The sequence below is a fragment of the Lissotriton vulgaris genome, chromosome 1_1 (genome assembly GCF_964263255.1).
Source record: "Lissotriton vulgaris chromosome 1_1, aLisVul1.2, whole genome shotgun sequence".
In the NCBI taxonomy this organism is placed as follows: domain Eukaryota; kingdom Metazoa; phylum Chordata; class Amphibia; order Caudata; family Salamandridae; genus Lissotriton; species Lissotriton vulgaris.
Genome location: NC_141685.1, coordinates 2024923070 through 2024946511, shown reverse-complemented (window position 1 = coordinate 2024946511; position 23442 = coordinate 2024923070). Strand labels below are relative to the sequence as shown.

Here is a 23442-nt window from a genome sequence, read left to right as displayed (position 1 = left end):
TTGCAAAATGTTTGGAACATACTGTGGTCTTAAAAAAGGGGAAATGGTAAAGAGAAAGCCAGCATCACATAGTGGCTGTTTTCAGAAATAAGAGGACTGTCCCTGGAAAAGCAGGACAGGTGGCAGCCACTGACATTTGTAAACAATTTTGGCACACTCGATCCTGGGATGCTTGGCGTGCTAGGTCCACCCGTGCCGCTAGGACATGCACGCCGCACACCCCCAGCTCGAGCCGCAGCTGGTTGGCCGTCCGTTACCCCCCTCGAAGCCCCCTCTTCGCAGGGCTATATGTGGCTTTTGGCGGCTCCGACAGTTCTGCTCCACATGTTTTCCATATTTGCTCAGGCTGGGACGGGCTGCGAGGGAGCAGCAGCCGGGAGGGAAGCTGCTCCGGGCAGGGAAAGACGTTTGTACGTGAGTCACCGCCAGCCACCGCCCACGCCAGCCACAGCCAGAGGGGCCCTCACACAAACAACATGGCCGGGAAGAAGAACCCCAACGCGTCCCTGAACAACCAGAACGAAGCAGCCCAGCCCTCGGAAGGCGGGAGGATGGCGGAACTCAGCAATGAGGAGAAAGCGCTGAAGAAGAAAAAGGGGGAGAGAGGGGCAGCCAGGGTGGGCCAAGAAGAAGAGTCCCACAAGTGCTGCGGCTGCCGTTTCCCTCTCCTGGTCGCTCTGCTCCAGTTGGCGCTGGGCATCTCGATCACAGCGGTGGCCTTCCTTATGACAGGCAGCAGCTCCTCCTTCCTAGTCAGAGACACCCCACACTGGGCTGGGATCATTGTAAGCATAACGTCTGTTTTACATTCTGCTGGTTGCAATGCAACGTGCGTGATGTATCGCTGAAACTAACAGAATGCATGCCCTGCTCACCACGAAAGAGTCTTAATGCTGGCGCACCAGGGCTCTATCTGGGCCGTTACTTTTATCACAAGGGGACAGCATATTCCATCAAATTAATAATAATGTGCACCATTGAATTTCACTGGGTTAAATTACAAGTCACTGTTGCGTTAGATCTATTGCACCCCCCTCCAATGCAAGTGTTGTATCCCATTGACAATTAATAAATAATACGTCACACCAAAACGAGCTAAACTTTGCTAACATGTGAACAGTTTGAGCTTGCTGCTTGTTTCGTTTCAATTACGTGTACAGAACAGACCAATGTATTAGATTATCATAGATGTACCCCTGCAGGGGTTCAGTTTTGCTGTCGGTGTCACACATATACTACTTCTTTTCTTTCAAAGTGTATTAATTACATTTAAGCGCTGTAACGGCTGCAGTCCTTAAACACCTGTTCACTTAATATTCACGAGCAAATAGTAGATCCAGGACTCCGGGTCAGAGGTCACTGTGTGTGGTTTTCTTCATTGGAGTACGACTATGTTTGGAATCCTACAGTGCTTAAGTGGATTTATGGTATATTTATGTTGCTGGCAGCGTGGATAATTGGAGTGTTGTTTTTCTTTCTGCTGTCAATCAAGGAGGCAGGGCGGCTTCTGAGCAGCCTCGTGCCCTCTGCAGAGGAATATTTTCCAGGTCAAGTGAGCACACATAAATCACTGCAGCGAGGAATCCTTCAGTGACAAGAAGTCCAGATAGTAACACGATGATTGTTGATGGCCTTTACTAGTGCATACAGAATGTTCAGCCACTCCCATGGAAAGGCGGGTGGGGGAGGGTCACACTCACCTTCCAGTGAAGGGTTGGCTTACATGAGCCTTGAGGGCATCACTCATGTATATTTTAGAAACTGCGGTAGGGAATCGAAAAGCTAACATGTACAGCATGTCCTTAGTGGTGAAGAGTTCTCACTAACTCTTCACTTACCATAAGGCAACCTTTGGGTTGGATGACAAAGCTGAGGCAGGCTCAGACAGATGACATTGTGAGTGGGTTCACTCAGCGGATAGCCGCCCTTGCCACAGGCTCTCTTCACGTATGAAACAGAGCTAAACTTGAATATGTTTGAGGCATGTCTTAAACCTATGCACCTCACCTAACACCCAGCGGCGGCTCCTCTGCTAAGGCGGAGCAGCGTCGACCCACTGCTTTCTGAGCAATGCAAAGGAAAAATAAAATGGTAATAGAACGTTATTATCATTTTATTTTCAGTGTGGAGTATTGAGCCAGGTTAGGGAGGGGCAGGGCGGGGCTGGGCTCGTGTCAGAGGGAGGAGGAGTGGTTGGTGCACCATAAGTGCACAAGATGATTTGGCTGGCCGTCTTGGGCCGTCCAATCCATCATGCGCACTAAGCATGTTCTCCACCCGGCTGTATTGCACAGCCTGGGTGGAGAACATGCACAGGCTCCCACTCCCTGTCTGAGTGCCAAAACCAGGCCGCTCAGACCAATCGTGACACTGTTGTCATGCTGATGAAAACAGAGTTGTGATTGGCTAGGGGAGTCTGGGATCCTTGGTGCTGCCGGACGCCAGGGAAACAGGGAGGAAGGAGAAGAGGCTGTGACTGATGACCAGCAGTAAAGTCTTTTTTTTTCTTCCTTTTTTTCTACCTCCAACCGGCCCTCTGCCGCTGTTCCCTACCAGCCGCCACTACCAACAGCTCCTGAATAGACCAAAAGATACCCATCACCGTATCACCCACGCACTTCGAAAGGGCGCTAGGAGCACTATGCAAATAGCGGCACTTCCTGGGCTTGTCAAGAGCATTACAATGATATATAAATGCTGTAATATAGTTTGATACGATGTGCACTGGCTCTGCACACCTTGCTTGCTCATCGGTGAATGATACCTCCAAAACAGCTATGAAACATATACCTAAGTGTGAGCAAAGGACTCAAAATGTTCCTCCAAAATAACATCAACATGAGACATTCTAAAAAAGACACAGTGGCTCACAGAGTTTGAAAGCGATAAAGTCTTTTGAAAGAGTGCAACATTCGCAACTTTCTACCCAGATAAGGGGAATAATTGGTATTGCACAAGGACTGTAAACAGAAACTGCTCCTTTACTGCTTCCTCCGTTCTACTTCTATGGGAAACAGAGCACCTCCCATCCTCCGCCTTCCCCCCCCCTCCTCAGTGGCCAGTTTCACTGACATGGCAGACTGCTTCCTACAATAAATGTGCAATGGAGAGGCTAGAAGGAGCTAGGAAGATGTTTGTTCACCTGTTGCAACACCTCTCCTACTAGCCAATGTGATACTGGCAAAACACCAAAGAGCTGCTGTCAGATTAGTGAAAATATCTAAATAAAAATATGTTGAGAATTCTTGAGCTAATGTTTCTAAACAACTGGGAGTAAATCAGTGCAGCATTTCTGTCACTGTGTCACTCGCCTTCCATTTAGATAGGGCCCAACCTTGAGTCAGTCTGTTCAATATCAAACAAAAGCAGCAGTTTGGCCCAAGAGCTTGGCAGCGTCCCCTCTGAGTAAGTTTAGTCCTTCGGGACTGCTTTGATTAAAGTTAGCCTGCAAAGGAAGCCTGAGGTATTGTATATTTTCGCTGGAACAGAGTTATTTTCATCACTTTTTTGTCCAATGCTCATAACATCTTATTTATATGGCATTAATACCCTGAGATAGCTAAGGACTTTCAGTGAAAGGTGTTAATTTCCCCAAGTGAAAGCTGCTCATTTTATTCCCTTAAGCCGATTCTCCGACACCCATTGTAAGAACAATCCTTGCTAATTTGAACCACTAAAGTCACTAAATAAACCTGAGCTCAACTCCCTGGTAGCTAAGCCCCAAACAGACAGGTTTAATGTAGAGGCAATGTGTTTATGCAGTACTAAAAAGGTAATAGAATCATATTGCAAAACAATAACAAACTCTAAATGAATTACGAAAATAGGGTGCAAATAAATAAACAAAATGGAGCCAAAATTTGAAAACTCCAATAAGGAGAATCAGAGATATGAAATGTTTACATTTTAAATAGGATTAGCACAAAGAAGCACTAAATGCCAGTGATAGTTAATAAATTGTCATGATAGAACAGGACCTAGGCGGAAATTAACACTGACCACAATGGAGCACTAACCCAGTATGTCCTGGCCAAAGATTTTACCTTCTGACTTTAGTCCTTTAAGTCCCAATCTAAAACAGGACAATACTTCTATTGTACTTAAGGATCGTATGGGGAGGCATTAATAGACTCACAATTAGTCAGAGAGAGGGATTACAGTAGGGTCCTGTTCAGGCATGGTTGCCACTGGTCAGTTTGTCTGCTACACGAAAAGGCCTCTTTTTAGCTTGTAGTGCCCCTGTGTCCTGAACTGGAGGTCAGCATTGTGCCCCCTTGTGTCCACTTCTTTGTCCTTGGCACAAGAGGGAGAGCAGATCCAGCTTTCTAGGTTCTTCTCAGGTCTCAGAAATCCGGGTCAGTATTCTTCTCACCTTCCACAGGTTCAGGAGTGTTTTGAAGTAGGTGCCAGAAGATGCTACTTTTATACCTAGAATGAGCTAATGGGTGGGATTGACCCGTAGGGACACCCTAACCAATGGGTAAAGGTTCCGGGGCTAACCTTACACACTTTGAGCATTTAAAAAGATTCTTGAAGTCTAGGGCCACACTAAACTTGGGCCTTGAGGGCTGGGGATGTGTGTGGAGTGAGTACTATAGTAATCCTAGTGTCCTCCCACATTTAACATCAAACTTTAGTTAGATGCATCCATTTTACCCACAACAACCTCCGAAACAGAAGTCTGGTAGGACAAAGCTGAGTAGTCAGCAACCAAACATGGGATACACAAGAATTGTTTTTGCATCCTGCCATCACCCTTTGAATGCACCCCAAATGTTACATGGAAACCTAGTAGAGCTGTCAAGCAGGCTGTGGCACTGTTATGTCAAAAAGAAGCCGACAGTAATTGGGGCTTGACTGACTGGGGGAACAAAAGAAGGGCCCTGCCTCAACTGACGGCTAACATTTGCCTGTGACAGGGGAGGCCTCTTTGAATGTATCCCACATGATATGAAAAACATGAGCACACTTGTATACCAGGATGTGTTATTCAAGCAGGACCTGACACTTTGATATCAAAAAGGATCCTCCCAGCCTCCCTTGCATATTCTGTCAGATTCAGATGGGTTATCTCTGCCCATTTGGGTCAGCCTATTATTTTCTCTGTAGGAGCAATTTCAAACCTCATTTAGGACAATTTAAAGGCTGACAGAAGTTGGAGTTTAAAATGTAGATTTCGTTTCCAGGGACTGCAAGCTGGACAAAAATAACTTTCAAAATTTACTTTTACGTAATGTCTTAAAAATATTTGCCTTGTTATTTTTCTAGCTTGTCCCATTCATGTGATACAGTATTAGTGTTTAATATTGCATCCCAGTGTTTTTCTATGGAGCAGCCAGATTTGCTACAGTGAAAATAGTTTTGAGGTGTTAGTCACTGAAGGATGTTAACATAAAAAAACTTAGATTGTCTACTTTCAAACACCATGAACTCTGCCTTATGGGCAATTGGCTTACTTAGAGGTGACTTATGCATATTTAAAAGAAGGGTTTAGGCTTGTCAAATTGAGTTATTTTGACAGGTCGAATTTTCAGTTCGAACCTGCACAGCCAGGCTTCTGGTGACAGGCCAGCAGTCATGTTTATATTGTCACTGGAGTGGATAGCACAATGGGTGCTGCGGTGCACTTGTGACATTAAAGTTGCAGGCCTTGGGTACACCTTGGTACCATATTGCGGGGTCTAATAGGTAAGTTAAATATGCCAAACAGAAGTATACTAATTTTACTATGTCTAAGGAAAGAGCATTTTTGCTACTAGTTAGCAAGGTTAAAGTGCACAGTTCTATAGCCAGCAAAGATACGGTTCAGCAAAAAGTAAAAAAATGCAGGGTGACTCTGTAGAAAGAGCAAATTTCCAACACGCTTCAAGCTCACCACATTTTTTATGAGCACAATTTTAACTAGTAATATAAATCTGCTTTATCAAAGCTAATACACCTGGTGTTGGTTGCCAGCATTTTCGCTTTTCCAGTGCTTGTTTTGTTTCATCAGTGTTTTAGTAAAATGTCATTTTTGGGAGAGCTGCTGGGTGCCTATAAAAAATGGCAAAAAGCAAAAAAAAAAGTGGGGGTCTCGAAAGGTACACATAATATCCTCTGGCATTATGGAAACTACTTTGTTTGCGGCTGTCCTCCTTGTGAAACAGAAGAATACTGTCCCTCATAGTGAAATAGGCTAATAGTGGCAGCGAGCAGACACAGTTCCCCATGCTGAATGCAGTAGAAGAAAAATGGGAATTACATAAAAACAGACCAAAGGATGAAGAGGTCTGGCTGAAAGACCTGTGAAAACAATGGGAAGACATTCAGATATACTGGAGAATTGGGCATGTTATTTCTGATTTCCTAGTAATCCAACAAAGAATTAGGCTCCAACTCTTAATGGCCTAGCCTATCCTCAACCCTGTTTTTTCCAGTTAGTCGTGGGGGGAAGAAGGGTGGATGAGTACTTCACTAATTTCCGGGCCACTTGTGATGAGGGCCTAAGAAACAGGAAACCTCAGGCAGCAGTAGTCATCAATATTATATATTAGATATTTAGATAAATAACCATATTTTCCCTTATGCAACATGCATAACAATAGTTTCATTAGAAGTAACCATTGCAGCCAGAGGCAAGTAATGTATTCTTCACAACATCAATGAAATATGCTAGAATTGCATTTAAAAGCAATAACTCCAACATGGTTTTTCATGATATACTCAGATCCTAAACAACTATTTGTGTTTGTATCTTTGGGATGGTAGCTGTATTTTATTGATCAATTTTGAAGTAAGTGTGTGCCAGTAATTCAGTACCCAAAGGAAGATGTTTTTAAGTCTACTAACATTGATTGTGTTTTTCCGCCATACAGTACGAACCAATTCTTATTCATCCATTGTTTTATGACTATACTGAGAATTCAAACATAAAGAAGGCAAGGCTCCCCTGCTATAGAATGTGAGTTCCTTAAGGCAGGGATAATAAAGCAAATGTAAAGTCCTAAGGCAACTCAAACAATTTTCACAGCATATGATAATTAATACATTGAAGGAACCAAGATATACAAATATACAAAAAATATTTTATTGTCTCAAAAACACTACAAAAAACTTGTTGTCTATATCAATTGACATGATCAATAGTGGAATCAATTCCCATGCTCTCTCCAAACGTGTCTACACACACTCACTCCCTTTCATAATTGGTGTACATTCAAATGATCGTGAACAAATGTATAATAGGTTCAAATGATGATTTATACAATTGCTGATCTAACTGTTTCAAAAAAAGTTATTCATCCAAATTCATGTTGGTAGATTCAGCACTATAATGATTGATAATCCAACACTAAAGACACAATAATCTCTAGGGCAAGACAACAATGGTCGAAAACTTGGCTCGAGATCAGATGGAATGAGAGCCTGCAATTATAATCTTTTTGAGGGCTGGTACAAAAGCATGGGTTAGATACAGGATCAGAGGTGAATGCACACCACCTTTCAGTGTAGAGAGAGGGGTGAGGCAGGGTTGTGTTTTAGCACATTTTCTCTTTATATAAACAATGTAGGCACTGTAATAACCGAACACGCTAAAGATCTCGCTCAAGTGGGTCAACGTCCCGTGCCTGCTCTCCTCTACACTGATGATGTTGTTTTATTGGCCCATACCCCCCTTGCGATTCAGTCTGTACATAATGATTTTGTTGGTTACATGTCGGACCTTGATTTGCACATGAACCAAAGTAAAAGGTTTAGATTGAAATTTGGCAGGAAAACCAATACCTGTTGTGCCATTAAAATCTTGGATACCACTAAAGAAGTCACCAACAATTTCTCATATTTGGGAATCTTATTTGATAAAGAAGGCACCTGGAACCGTGCTATTAAAACCAGGGTACTACTATTAAGCAGTGCCTGTATGGCCCTATAAAAATCTGCCACCAGGTTAAGCTCAAATCCCCCTGGACAGATGCTTCTCATGTACAAGGCTAAATGTATTAGCAAAGCAGTATTAGGGCGGGTTATATGGGGTCATACAAATTGTACGGCGCTTCAACTCGTGGAAACTTGAAACTCGTGGAAAATGAAGTTTTGAGATACTTACTTGCTACCCCCAGAAGTGCCCCTACGTTTGTGTGCCATGCAGAGCTGGGAATACCATTTCTTATTGATTTACGTAAGATTCAACCTACCTTATTGTGGCACAAAGTATGGTCATCTGAACACATGGCCTTGAATCGCTCTATAATAGGGGACTGTTTAAAATCAACTCTGTACACTCGTATGGCATGGCTGTCTTTTGAACAATGCTTCTGCCGGGACCTGGGGCAACCTGATTATTTTTACAAACCTGAAACCCTAGCAGAAATGAGTAGGAAATACTTAAAAAGAGATTGCTTAAAGTATTTACAGAATATAAGGTTGACAGATGAGCTTCTAAAGTCTACTGTTCTAAGGAATAAGCTTATTTTAACTAGTTATGATATTCAGTTTTACCTGACAGCTGTACCGAACCATAGGTATAGACTCATCTTGACTCACTTCAGAATGGACAGTTTTCACTGTATGGTTAGCTTCCCAGTACTTAATGATTGGTCTTCAAACCTATGTAATTGTACCTGTGATAACATCTCAGTACAGATGACAATGCATGTTTTACTCATCTGTAAATGTTTATAACACATGGAGGAAACTCTACATTTAAGTCTTTTGAAGCTGCGATCACTTATTCAATATCGACCAGCGTATCTTTTCTTACAGACATAGCGAACCATCAAGATACGTGTGATAATGATGAGTTTTTTATGGATTTTTTTTTATGCCAGGAAGAACTTTTAGATTATGACATGAATAATTTTGTGTGATAACAGATAAGTGATTAAATGATATATGTTTTCTAGTTAACTCGCTTTTATATGACAAATATTTTAATTATGGATCTTATCAACATTTTTATTAACATGTATTAATTTAAGTGAATAGAATAGGAATGAAGGCAAACCCAGACTTCAGGTTTTTACACTCCTGCATTTTCCAGCGGGTGCTATTTAAATATTGCAATAGACGAGTATTACTGAAATAAAATTTATGTCTTTTTTATGTATGTATTTTTGATGTGCTTTTATGGCCTGTTTATTAGATCGGATAACGTTGATTCTATCTATTTATCACAATAACAACAGCTGCACATGCAACAGTGACACAGCTGTAATGACAGCAGAAACCACTGCAGTGATCCCAAGTACTATCACTCTAGGGATTAGATTAGTGATCTGATCAGCAACCACAGTATGGATCACATAAGTGACCAAACCTTCTCCCACACCAGGAATCAACATCTGCAGCCTCATCAATAGCAACAGGAGTAACCACAGGTCTTTAGAACAGCAAGGACCACATTAGCCACAACATCTGCCATAACAACAGCCCTCAATAACAGGAATGGCCGCCATAGCAGCAGGTACCACAGCCGGGACAATACAATTATTTACAGCAGGGACCACAGCAGAAACTAGTGCTATAATCACAGCAGGAACCACAGTAGTAACAATAGCTGTTACCATGGCATGGACAATGGCAACAACAGCAGCTGCTATCAAGGCTGGGGCAATAGTTCTGGCCAAAGTTGTAAGCTCAGCAAGGACACCGTTTACAATAGCAGCTGCCACTACAGCCGGAACTACAGCAAGTACATCTGCCACAACAGTAGGAAACATTCCATAAACAACAGTGGCCACAAAAGTCAAGAATGCAGCAGCAACACATGCTGCCACAACAGCTGCAATAATACCTACCAAAGCATCCACCACCCTAGCTGCCACAGCAGCAACAGATAAATGCACAGAAGGAACCACAGTAGTGATCACTGCTATGAGAACAGTTAGAAACACTAGTAACCCCCAACATCACCACAACAGGGACCAGAATACGGACCACAGATGTAGCAGTGATCAAAGAATCAAAAAGTGCTCCCACCACAGCTGCAAAAATAGCAGTGACAGTAATTTGTACTCCAATACAAAATAATGGGGTGACCCATACTAGTCCATGGACGTGGATAATGCTCGGTATAAAAAACAATGGTCCTAGACTAATTTCCTTAGGAAGGTGTTCATTAAGTCAAAGTCTATGAACATGGTACACATAGAACTCAAGTCACATCATAAGTGTCCCCCAGTAGTTTCTCAATTCAATTGAGTATATCATCAAAAAGACACACAAGCACTATAAATAACTTTAATAGTGACTGTTTTAATCTCACTGTTATTATAACAGATCATTGTAGAGAACGTTTCAAAACACAAAAGAGGGTTGCCCCAGGGGGCTGTGGTAAAAGGATTTTGCTCGTGAGAATAGAACAGATACATAGGGAGGGAAATCGGAGAGTAGTTAAAACAATCAATTACACATAGTAATGTCCTTAGTAAACTGCTCGTGGTTTATAGTAGCACCAGTTTTTCAAAGGGGTCTGTCTCTCATGGATTTGAAAGTACTTTTCTGGTTCTTTATGTTGTACTGAGTATAATCTTCTGTAAAGAGGTAGGGATGGGGTTAAGTAGGGTACAGGCCACTTAGGGGAAAGTGTCAACGTTTCGACCCTGGCGCATAGAGGGTGGTTTGTATCCTCTGCTGGCTGGCCTTCCTCAGGACGGGGATAGGGGGGAACAACCTGTATCAAGGCGAAGTCAGGGTTGCAGCCCCTCAGGTGGCGGTCCGCAGTATTGAAGCGGTCAGTTAGAATAGATATTGAAAATTCAATGTGTAGTATTTGGGGCAGTAGTGTCAATTAAATCCTAACACTGGTGGATTAAGGCATCTTAGTAAGTCTTCGTGGCGCAGTCCCTGTGATCAGCTCTGTCAAGGTTGACTCAAGGAGTACAGCGAAACGTCAAAATTTTCCTCTAGATGTGTGAGGATGCTAGGACTAGGATTACATTAATGCACTCTGTTGAACTTGGCCCTTTTTCCCAACATTTTTTTGCTTTTCCCCCTAGCCCTTTACCATGTGTGAGAAAATACCTGCTGCACAATGGCGTGCACAGATTTATTTGTGCTGTTGTGAAGAAATGCTACTTTTAAAATGCATGCCATGGCTGTGTGGTTGTGCCGCCTGACTGGGGTGGGTTGGCAGTCTAGTGTTTGAAGTGACAAGGTCCTCTACACTTCCCCCAGTGACAGTTGAGGCTAGAACTGCCAGGGACCTTCTAGAAGCTTCCAGCCCTTTCTGGTAGGTGGGAGGGATCTATGACAAATTATAGAAAGACAAAATATCGACCTACTAAAATATCGGAGCAATAATATTGATGTCAACAATATCGACATCCTATCTACAAAAGTACAAAAATATCAAAAAAATATATAGAGGTCAAAAATATCGTTTTTTTTTAAATATTGTTTTGTAAATAAAAAAAGATGTAAAATTAATTAAAAAATAGTTAAAAAAATAATAAACATAGTACAAAATATATTACAGTATTTAAAATTAATAAGTAATATACATAATGTAATAAAAAAAGAATTAAACATATACATATAATATATAATATATACTTAATAATCAGTTGTAATATGTATTGTAATAACTTATAAATAATTAAAAATATTATATATTACAAATTCATCTATACACATAAAATAATAACATAAATAAAAATTAAATAATTACGCAAAACAAATTTAAAATAAATACATTGATTTTTAATATTTTTTAAATTAATTATATACTACAATAACTAAAACAATACAAAAAATATTAAATAACAGAGGGAATAAAATACTATTCCAACTCCCAAAAAAACAACAGTAAGGAAAATGTTGGATAGCGTAGGGGTAAAAATTACTATTCTCACTCCAGAAAATGCAGCAGTAGGGAAAGTGTTGGATAGCATAGGGGTAAAAATTACTATTCTCAGTCCAGAGAGTGCAATAGTAGGGAAAGTGTTGGATAGCGTAGGGGTAAAAATTGCTATTCCAACTCCAGAGAGTGCAACAGTAGGGAGAGTGTTGGATAGCGTAGGGGTAAAAATGACTATTCCAACTCCAGAGAGTGCAACAGTAGGGAAAGTGTTGGATAGTGTAGGGGTAAAAATGACTATTCCAACTCCAGAGAGTGCAACAGTAGGGAAAGTGTTGGATAGCGTAGGGGTAAAAATTACTATTCCCACTCCAGAGAGTGCAACAGTAGGGAAAGTGTTGGCTAGCGTAGGGCTCAAAATTATTATTCCAACTCCAGAGAGTGCAACAGTAGGGAAAGTGTTGGATAGTGTAGGGTTAAAAATTACTATTCCAACTCCAGAGAGTGCAACAGTAGGGATAGTGTTGGATAGCGTTGGGGTAAAAATTACTATTCCGACTCCGATAGGGGGGAACAACCTGTATCAAGCCGAAGTCATGGTTGCAGCCCCTCGGGTGGCGGTCCGCAGTATTGAAGCGGTCAGTTAGAATAGATATTGAAAATTCAATGTGTAGTATTTGGGGCAGTAGTGTCAATTAAATCCTAACACTGGTGGATTAAGGCATATTAGTAAGTCTTCGTGGCGCAGTCCCTGTGATCAGCTCTGTCAAGGTTGACTCAAGGAGTACAGCGAAACGTCAAAATTTTCCCCTAGATGTGTGAGGATGCTAGGACTAGGATTACATTAATGCACTCTGTTGAACTTGGCCCTTTTTCCCAACATTTTTTTGCTTTTCCCCCTAGCCTTTTACCATGTGTGAGAAAATACCTGCTGCACAATGGCGTGCACAGATTTATTTGTGCTGTTGTGAAGAAATGCTACTTTTAAAATGCATGCCATGGCTGTGTGGTTGTGCCGCCTGACTGGGGTGGGTTGGCAGTCTAGTGTTTGAAGTGACAAGGTCCTCTACACTTCCCCCAGTGACAGTTGAGGCTAGAACTGCCAGGGACCTTCTAGAAGCTTCCAGCCCTTTCTGGTAGGTGGGAGGGATCTATGACAAATTATAGAAAGACAAAATATCGACCTACTAAAATATCGGAGCAATAATATTGATGTCAACAATATCGACATCCTATCTACAAAAGTACAAAAATATCAAAAAAAATATATAGAGGTCAAAAATATCGTTTTTTTTTAAATATTGTTTTGTAAATAAAAAAAGATGTAAAATTAATTAAAAAATAGTTAAAAAAATAATAAACATAGTACAAAATATATTACAGTATTTAAAATTAATAAGTAATATACATAATGTAATAAAAAAAGAATTAAACATATACATATAATATATAATATATACTTAATAATCAGTTGTAATATGTATTGTAATAACTTATAAATAATTAAAAATATTATATATTACAAATTCATCTATACACATAAAATAATAACATAAATAAAAATTAAATAATTACGCAAAACAAATTTAAAATAAATACATTGATTTTTAATATTTTTTAAATTAATTATATACTACAATAACTAAAACAATACAAAAAATATTAAATAACAGAGGGAATAAAATACTATTCCAACTCCCAAAAAAACAACAGTAAGGAAAATGTTGGATAGCGTAGGGGTAAAAATTACTATTCTCACTCCAGAAAATGCAGCAGTAGGGAAAGTGTTGGATAGCATAGGGGTAAAAATTACTATTCTCAGTCCAGAGAGTGCAATAGTAGGGAAAGTGTTGGATAGCGTAGGGGTAAAAATTGCTATTCCAACTCCAGAGAGTGCAACAGTAGGGAGAGTGTTGGATAGCGTAGGGGTAAAAATGACTATTCCAACTCCAGAGAGTGCAACAGTAGGGAAAGTGTTGGATAGTGTAGGGGTAAAAATGACTATTCCAACTCCAGAGAGTGCAACAGTAGGGAAAGTGTTGGATAGCGCAGGGGTAAAAATTACTATTCCCACTCCAGAGAGTGCAACAGTAGGGAAAGTGTTGGCTAGCGTAGGGCTCAAAATTATTATTCCAACTCCAGAGAGTGCAACAGTAGGGAAAGTGTTGGATAGTGTAGGGTTAAAAATTACTATTCCAACTCCAGAGAGTGCAACAGTAGGGATAGTGTTGGATAGCGTTGGGGTAAAAATTACTATTCCGACTCCGATAGGGGGGAACAACCTGTATCAAGCCGAAGTCATGGTTGCAGCCCCTCGGGTGGCGGTCCGCAGTATTGAAGCGGTCAGTTAGAATAGATATTGAAAATTCAATGTGTAGTATTTGGGGCAGTAGTGTCAATTAAATCCTAACACTGGTGGATTAAGGCATCTTAGTAAGTCTTCGTGGCGCAGTCCCTGTGATCAGCTCTGTCAAGGTTGACTCAAGGAGTACAGCGAAACGTCAAAATTTTCCCCTAGATGTGTGAGGATGCTAGGACTAGGATTACATTAATGCACTCTGTTGAACTTGGCCCTTTTTCCCAACATTTTTTTGCTTTTCCCCCTAGCCCTTTACCATGTGTGAGAAAATACCTGCTGCACAATGGCGTGCACAGATTTATTTGTGCTGTTGTGAAGAAATGCTACTTTTAAAATGCATGCCATGGCTGTGTGGTTGTGCCGCCTGACTGGGGTGGGTTGGCAGTCTAGTGTTTGAAGTGACAAGGTCCTCTACACTTCCCCCAGTGACAGTTGAGGCTAGAACTGCCAGGGACCTTCTAGAAGCTTCCAGCCCTTTCTGGTAGGTGGGAGGGATCTATGACAAATTATAGAAAGACAAAATATCGACCTACTAAAATATCGGAGCAATAATATTGATGTCAACAATATCGACATCCTATCTACAAAAGTACAAAAATATAAAAAAAAATATATAGAGGTCAAAAATATCGTTTTTTTTAAAATATTGTTTTGTAAATAAAAAAAGATGTAAAATTAATTAAAAAATAGTTAAAAAAATAATAAACATAGTACAAAATATATTACAGTATTTAAAATTAATAAGTAATATACATAATGTAATAAAAAAAGAATTAAACATATACATATAATATATAATATATACTTAATAATCAGTTGTAATATGTATTGTAATAACTTATACATAATTAAAAATATTATATATTACAAATTCATCTATACACATAAAATAATAACATAAATAAAAATTAAATAATTACGCAAAACAAATTTAAAATAAATACATTGATTTTTAATATTTTTTAAATTAATTATATACTACAATAACTAAAACAATACAAAAAATATTAAATAACAGAGGGAATAAAATACTATTCCAACTCCCAAAAAAACTACAGTAAGGAAAATGTTGGATAGCGTAGGGGTAAAAATTACTATTCTCACTCCAGAAAATGCAGCAGTAGGGAAAGTGTTGGATAGCATAGGGGTAAAAATTACTATTCTCAGTCCAGTGAGTGCAATAGTAGGGAAAGTGTTGGATAGCGTAGGGGTAAAAATTGCTATTCCAACTCCAGAGAGTGCAACAGTAGGGAGAGTGTTGGATAGCGTAGGGGTAAAAATGACTATTCCAACTCCAGAGAGTGCAACAGTAGGGAAAGTGTTGGATAGCGTAGGGGTAAAAATTACTATTCCCACTCCAGAGAGTGCAACAGTAGGGAAAGTGTTGGCTAGCGTAGGGCTCAAAATTATTATTCCAACTCCAGAGAGTGCAACAGTAGGGAAAGTGTTGGATAGTGTAGGGTTAAAAATTACTATTCCAACTCCAGAGAGTGCAACAGTAGGGAAAGTGTTGGATAGCGTAGGGGTAAAAATTCCAATTCCGATTCCAGTTAGTGCAACAGTAGAGAAAGTGTTGGATACCGTAGGGGTAAAAATTACTATTCCCACTCCAGAGAGTGCAACAGTAGGGAAAGTGTTGGATAGCGTAGGGGTAAAAAATTACTATTCCAACTCCAGAGAGTGCAACAGTAGGGAAAGTATTGGATAGCGTAGAAGGTAAAAATAACATACTTATAAATAAATTAATAATTTAAAATAATACAAAAATTAATTATTAAATACATATAAACTATTTACAAATACCAATAAATAATTATTAAAAACATGATTAGCAATAAATAATTAAGTAAAAATAAATTAATAATAAATACCAATTAATAATATTAAATTACAAATTATTAATAATTAACAATAATATAATTAACAAAACAATGAATTAAATTTAAATATTACTTAATTACATTTAAATTACTCCCCACCCTATTCACCTATAAACCCATAACCCGCTACAGAACATAAGTATCAATTAATCAATTTCTTAAAACTCATTACCAATTAATGAAAATTAATTACCAATTAATTAAAATTAATTTATAATTTCTAATATCAATAATTAATTTACTATAATTAAATTACTTCCCACCCTATTCCCCTATAAACCCAGAACCCGCTACGGTACTAAAAAACAAAATGTACTTAAATTACATTAATAAAAATTAAATACATAATAAGTACATAATAATATACATAAAAATCATACAAAAATTTATATTAGTAACATCGATATTACTAACATAGATATTAGTAACATCGATTTTACTAACATCGATATTAGTAACATCGATATTAGTAACATAGATATTACTAACATCGATATTAAACATATCAATATGAGTTACTTTCTATATTATGTCCCTTCGATATTTAAACATTGACATTATTGTATGTCGATATTTAAAACTCAATATTTTGTCTGCCTACCAGGTGGGAGGAGGGGTGCATATGTAGAGCAGTAAAGATGCCATGTGCTCAGACTGAACGTGGACTTGATTGAGAGGGGACACTTTGCCAGGAGGCCTGTGTCCTGCCCCCTGAGCCCATCTGTACTCCTCTGCTGTCCCCAGGGCAAGGCAAGTGAGAGCCTTTGCTGGAGTGAAGACTGCCATGTCAGGAGGAGTGCCACTATATGGAAGATGACTGCTTCTAGGAGCTGCTGTCCTGTACTGATGAGCGGCCACCGTCTGCTGATTCTGCCCAGCCTGGCCTGCCTGCTCTGCTGCCCTAGCGCCTCGTTAGCACTATACTTTGACTGCCTGTATTCCCAGGAGGTAAGGAGTGTGGGCACTACTTTCTTGTGTGGGGCTCTGGATCCTCGCCAGCTCTCTAGCGCTTGGGAGGCACTATTTTCCTGATTGCCAGAGGAGGAGCTGACGCCTGCAGCGCAATGCTGTCATAGCGCAATATCTCAATCCCCAAAGCGAGGAGGAGCGTGGATCCTGCAGCTGACGTCTGGTGAGGGAGTCCCCCTGCATGTTCCCCTAGCACTTCGCGGGCGCTATATTTGGAGTGACTGGGCTCTTCCTGCTACCTAGCGCCTTGTGAGGGCTGAAGCACTGTCCAAGCCCTTAAGAACTTTCTTGCCGCCTAGCGCCTTGTGAGCGCTATCTTCCAGTTGCCTGCACTCCAAGGAGGTGAGGAGCGTTGGCGCTACACCCTCGGGTGGGACCCTGGGACTGTGAGCCATGTAGCGCCTCGTGAGCGCCGCCTAAAGCCCCTGCCCTGGAGAAGCAGGTGCGTGGGTCCTGCAGCGCTGTGCTGCCAGAGTGCTAAATTCGCATTGACTGTGCTCTGCTTCCATGCCCCAGGCTGCTGATGAGGTACATGCCTATTGTTGTGTCTGAGGTGCTTTTATGCCTATTGAGATGCCACACATATATGTTTAGGTCTAATGAGGACACATAATATGTTTTATGCCTAATGAGGTGCTCAGATATTTTAGATTCACGCCTGATCTCATGTGGTTATGTGAATGTGCTGTGATTCATGACCTAATGGGTTTATGCCCAATGCTAAAGGGATTTATGCAAATGCGATGTTGCTCAGTGCATGATTGTGCCGGTAGCTACTGGCCGTCATATCCTTATTGCTAATGTACTTACATTTATTCTTTGTGCTTAGCGATGGTTCTGGCAGGAGCCTGATTGGCGCTACCCTGTAATAGTCCCCCGTGTAAATTGCTACCTAGTGCCGGTCGGCACATTGTATATGCAACTGTGATTACGTTCTGATGTGTTCATTCTACATTACACCTACTGTTTTTCACCTAACCTGGTGTGGAGTCTCTTTTTGTAGTGTGCCTTGCGTGTCACCAGTGTGTGCTGTGTGGATGCTTTACACAATTCCTCCAGAGTTTTGCCCGCCCGCTCTGCACCACACTACCCGTTTCTAACACACTCCCCTCCACACATCCAACTGTCAGAGCGCAAGTTAATGTGGGCAAAAACTTTCACCATCTTGAAAATGGCTGACACGTAGTATTTTGGGCCCATTTGGAGGCCTGGATCTGCTGCCTTTTGTTCCCAGGACAAAGAAGTTGACTCCAAAGGTCATTTGGCTGACCTAGTGCATGACTTCAATGAGGCAAAATGCTGCAAGAGGTCTTTTCCCAAAGGTACCCAGTTGACCAGTAGCAACTGCACCTGGACTAGACGCTGCTGTTGACCTTTTCCTCACACAGTGTGAGTCTCTAAGTGCCCCCTTAAGGTCCTCGGAGTGCTTTAGAAGTGTACTTCTGTGGAGGAGTGGGTCTTAAAAGTTAGAAGGTAAAATCTTGGCCATGACCAACCTGGTTGCTGTATCTGGCATCACGGTCAGCCTCTACTTAAACCGAGGTCCTGATCTACTGAGACCATTGACTAATATTGGCGCTTTGTGCTGTGTGGCCCGGTTTCTGCTTAAAACCTTAAACATTCATATCTCCAGTTCCCTTTATTGGATTTTTTTTCATTTTACTGTCAAGCTGTTAATTACAGTTTACTTTCCTATTTCAGTTTCTGATTTTTCTTGTTTTGCATTTTGACTTCATTTCCGTTTTGGTACTGTATAAATATCCTATACATTGCACTAAGTTAAACCTGTCTGCTCTGTGCCATAGCTACCTGGGGGTCGAACTCAGGTTAATTTAGAATCTGTGAGTGATTCACCTTGACAGGGTTTGTGATTATTCCATGAGGGGGGCAGTCACCTACCCCAAATAACATGGTTTGAAAGAGGAAATTAAGGCTGAATTGGTTCACTTTTCTGTCCCAATTTATTATGTTATCTTATTTATGTAGTGCTTTTAAATAAACATAAATTACAAGAGAAATGGGAGGAAAGAAAATACGTTTCAAATAAGTGATTTAATTTCTCTAAGTTTCATTGTTCTGTTCTTCCAAGGTCGAAGTGGGCCCATATTTCCAAGAACAAAACATATGTAAGTAGGAGTAGCAGGGGGTCTTTTCAAGGTTAGCAGGATTGTTGGTGCAAAACGGAGCTTTGTGTACATTTTGGTGGTGCTGGACAATGATTCAAACCTCTGCTTAGCAGTGTTGTAAGTAGACCTACAGAATTCAACGTTCTTCAGAAAAGAAGTTAAGGTACTGGATCCCCTATTTTGTATTATTTCTGCATATTACTGATAATCATTTATTTCTATTACGAATGGTCTAAAGACAGAAGAAGAAATAAGTATCATTTTTTGTGCTTGGTTGCATAGTGGTACCTGTGGTACGTTTCTTGATCAGGACTGGGTAACAAGGTAGTTGATGTGAAAGTAGAGGTGAATTGGTCAACTCAAACACTTATTTTATTGTCACAGAGTTATCTCAACCATTGTCAGCTTCAGGAAGTCATTGATATTTCGGTGATCTAATTTAACAGCGGTTCACCTGTCACCAATACCTCTGCAGTATCATGGCTTTTTATCAGTTTTTTGCCCAACTAAATAAAGGTTTCTTCCTTTGCTCTGCATAGGAAATATGACCGTGCCATACCATAAACTGAGGAATAGAACCTGGTTCTGCTCCTCAGTTTATGATAACTGCATCCTTCACAGAGAAATATCAGCTATTCAAACTTATATTGATTATAGAAGCCTGATCTGATCAACGTGAAGGATAAATATAATTTGCATCTTATAAAGGATATATAGAATTCAGATCTTGGAGCACAAGTCTTTACAAAGCTTAGTTTATGAGCACTTTTCATTTGCTGCTCATACAGGAAGCTCATTTGGGCACTTTGGGCCAGATGTAGGTCGCCCAATACCGGTCTGTAACGGCCGAAATTACCGAATTTCGGCCGTTACCGACTGGTATTGGGCTTTTTAGATGTAGGTGGCATTTATTTAGGATACGGTATTTTACTGAATCGGTAATTTAAGGATTCAGTAAAATACCGAATTCTTAACATACCGATTCGGTATATTACAGAATCCAGGATGTAGGGAGCACTCAAGTTAGTGCATTCCTCAGTTAAGGATTTGTTATTTACCACCAACTACAAGTTGGTCGTAAATAATAAAAACCTTTGAAAAAGCATTTTTTTTGCTTTTCCAACAGTGCGATGTGGCAGACATACATGCCCTTAGGGCATGTATGTGTGCCACATGTGCACCCATACACAATTGAGGGGTGCAACAGGGTGTCAAAGTGACACCCTGCCACCCTTCAATATTTTCCCCCTTGTACCGAATCGGTATTTACCGATTCAGTAATTGACATTCATTCCTATGGGCCTCCAGGCCCGTTGGAATGAATGGCAATTACCGAATCGGTAAATACCGATTTGGTAAATACCGAATCTTAACGATTCAGTCATTTTTACCGAATTTTTAGCTACATAGCATTTACCGATTCGCAAATACCGAATCGGTAAAATTCAGTATTTAGGAATCGCTAAATACTATTTACCTACATCTAGCCTTTAGAGTAATGTTTATTGTCATTTTAGTTGAAAAGTGCTCCAGATATTTTCAGCAATTTTTAGATTCCATCTTTTCTGATGTTTTGAGTCTGTTGATATAGCTTTATTTGGATAAGATTCTAGTGTTTTCAATGCCTTGTGATGAATACCAAGACCATGTGGATATTGTGTTACGAAAAGGTCCACAGACATAATTTGTCTTATGTTCTTTATAATTTTTGTAACCAGTCCTTAAAAAAATTAGAAATGAAGAGAGGATTTTGGAATGATGAAGAATTTTTTTTTTCTTTGCTCACACAGTGGTTTATGCAACACCAAAGGTATAACATCTTGATACTTTAAATAATGGCAATTTTGCTACAAAGGTAATAAAATCATGAACAATAACATCCTATTTTATATTTGTCCCATATTTTGTAAAAATCTGAACAGAATTATTCTGAAATTAAGAGAGAACTTTTATCCATGAAAATGACTCGGGTACGATATGCCTGTAATACTTTGTTAAGATGTGGTTAGAATTGTGTAATCCTTTTAGACAAGTGCTAGATGGCTCAATAACAGATACATAGGGAGTTACCGACCTGAACAAAGCAACAGCTTCCAAGAAGCCATTAAGATTTCACCCATTGGATCACCACCTAAACCGACACCTTGACCTCCCTCAATCACAAAAACACAACAAGAACCAGACCCCAAGCCGCTCAGAACACGGAGGAACTCAGGCTGATGAAGTGCTACTGCAAACAACTGGAGCATAGATGGAGTATTAGCAAAGACAGCAAAATTAGGAGCACATTCAAGGCTGCCCCGAGACTCCACCATCAACTGATACAGACCACTAAATGCACTGTTTTGGTGGACCACATAAATGCCAGTACCAACAGAAGCAAGAACATCTTCTTAATTGTGAAAGATTTCACTTTACCAATGAACACCTCCAACTCAACCACCCCGTCACAGGACTTCTGAAACAACCTCCCCCTATACTTTAGCATCAAAATCACAGCCATGTTTAACAATTTCAACCTGTAACCAGACAAAACAGACCTTGACAATCGAATCCCAATCTCCTCCAAAGAGCCTACACTTACCTCACGGCCCGACATCAACCAGGACAAACCGCCACCGACAGGAAGTCTGGGGATCCTTACCCCCACCATGCCGACTTCAGAGAATGCCTACTCATGAGCACTATGCTCACACACATCCTTAACTCCTCTATTACTACAGCGATCTTCCCAGGTGTCTGAAAACATGCAGCAGTCATCCCATTGCTGAAGAAACCCCTAGTGCCCCCCCTACTCTCAGCAACTACAGAGCAATATCTCTGGTTTCGTACTTGGTCAACATGTTAAAGAAAATCATCAACAAATGCCTCAACAAATACCTCAATGACCGCAAACTCCTCAATACCACCCAGTCCACACCCGGACACAATCATAGTACTGCCCGCATTACCACTGACGTCATCTGCATGATACTGGACAGAGAAGACACTGGGTTCTCATCCTTCTGGGCCTCTCTGCTGTGATTCACATGGTCTCCCACCCCATCCTAATTCAACACATGCATGACATTGGAATACAAGGTCCTATTCTGCTGGATCTGCTACTTCCTGATTTGCAGGACCCAGTCAGCCAGCTTAGCACCCTTCACTTCAGATGTCTGTGACCTATTCTGTGGAGTTCCTCAAGGATCCTCCCTGACCCCCACTCTCTGCAATGCTTACGGGTGGCCAGCATCATCTGCTCCATGACATCAACATCCTACGCTGATGACATGCATCTTATCCACTCCCTCATTGACAAAACGGCCGGCACCCGGAGCAGGTTCATGGCATGCATCAACAAAATCTCTGACTGGATGAAGTCCAACACTGATGCTGAACACCGACCGGACCGAAGTTGTTATTTTCATTAATAGCTCCTCACCATGGGACTCCACTTGGTGGTCAACAGAGCTAAGACCCACACACACCTCCACCTCCCACTCTAAGAACCATGGGATCATCATTGACAGCAAATTAAATATGACAGCTCAAGTCATTGCCTTTACTGCCTCTGCTTCCACAACATTTTACAATGGCTCTCAGTCAACACCTGGAAAAGTGTCACCCATGTGCTAGTCACCAGCAAGCTAGAATATGGGAACAGCCTCTATGTCAGGATCAACAAATGACTCAACAGGAGACTGCAGACCATTCAGAAATCAGCATCAGAATCAAGACGCTCATACACCTCATCTTACTTCAAGGAGCTACACTGACTCCCCATACACAAGCTAGCACATTTCAAACTCCTCACCCACACTTTCAGAACACTACATAACTCCATAACTCTGGCCCACTGTACCTCAACAATCGTATCTACTTTCACAAACCAGCCAGACACCTCCACTTGGCCAGACTTCTAGACGCACGCATCCCACTCATTGGAAAAACCTGATCTGGCAGTCAAGCATTCTCCTACATCACTCGTCAAGTATTGAATGACCTGCCACTACGCATCCTATCCTTCATCTCACCTGGCTTCTTGAGTAATCACATTAGACCCTAGGCTTGGCTAGATTCGCAACTTTTCAGCCCCTGGATACCCTCCCAGGTGAGACTGTGGTTTACAAATCTACATAAAATAACATTGCATAACATAACATTGCATAACCTTTCAGAGTGCTGACAGCAGCTGACCTGACGTTGATGGGTACAGAGATCTCTTTGCAGGCAAGTGCAGTGACTGACTGCTTCCACCTTCAGGAAGACATCTGGGGGCCATGCAACCAAATCACCCCACTCCAGATGGGTGCCCTCGAGGAGGGCACTGACTGTGCACCACCTCTTTGT

General features: G+C 40.8%; 1 protein-coding gene across 1 annotated transcript in view; it reads left to right on the top strand.

Moving 5' to 3' along the window:
• The first annotated feature begins 278 nt into the window (after nt 1–278).
• SSPN (sarcospan) overlaps nt 279–23442 on the top strand; it is a 338414-nt gene continuing 315250 nt past the window's right edge. Inside the window, exon 1 of the mRNA XM_086920254.1 lies at nt 279–785. Coding sequence (XP_086776380.1) covers nt 477–785 — 309 coding nt within the window. The 5' untranslated portion in view covers nt 279–476. The remainder of the gene's footprint in view (nt 786–23442) is intronic.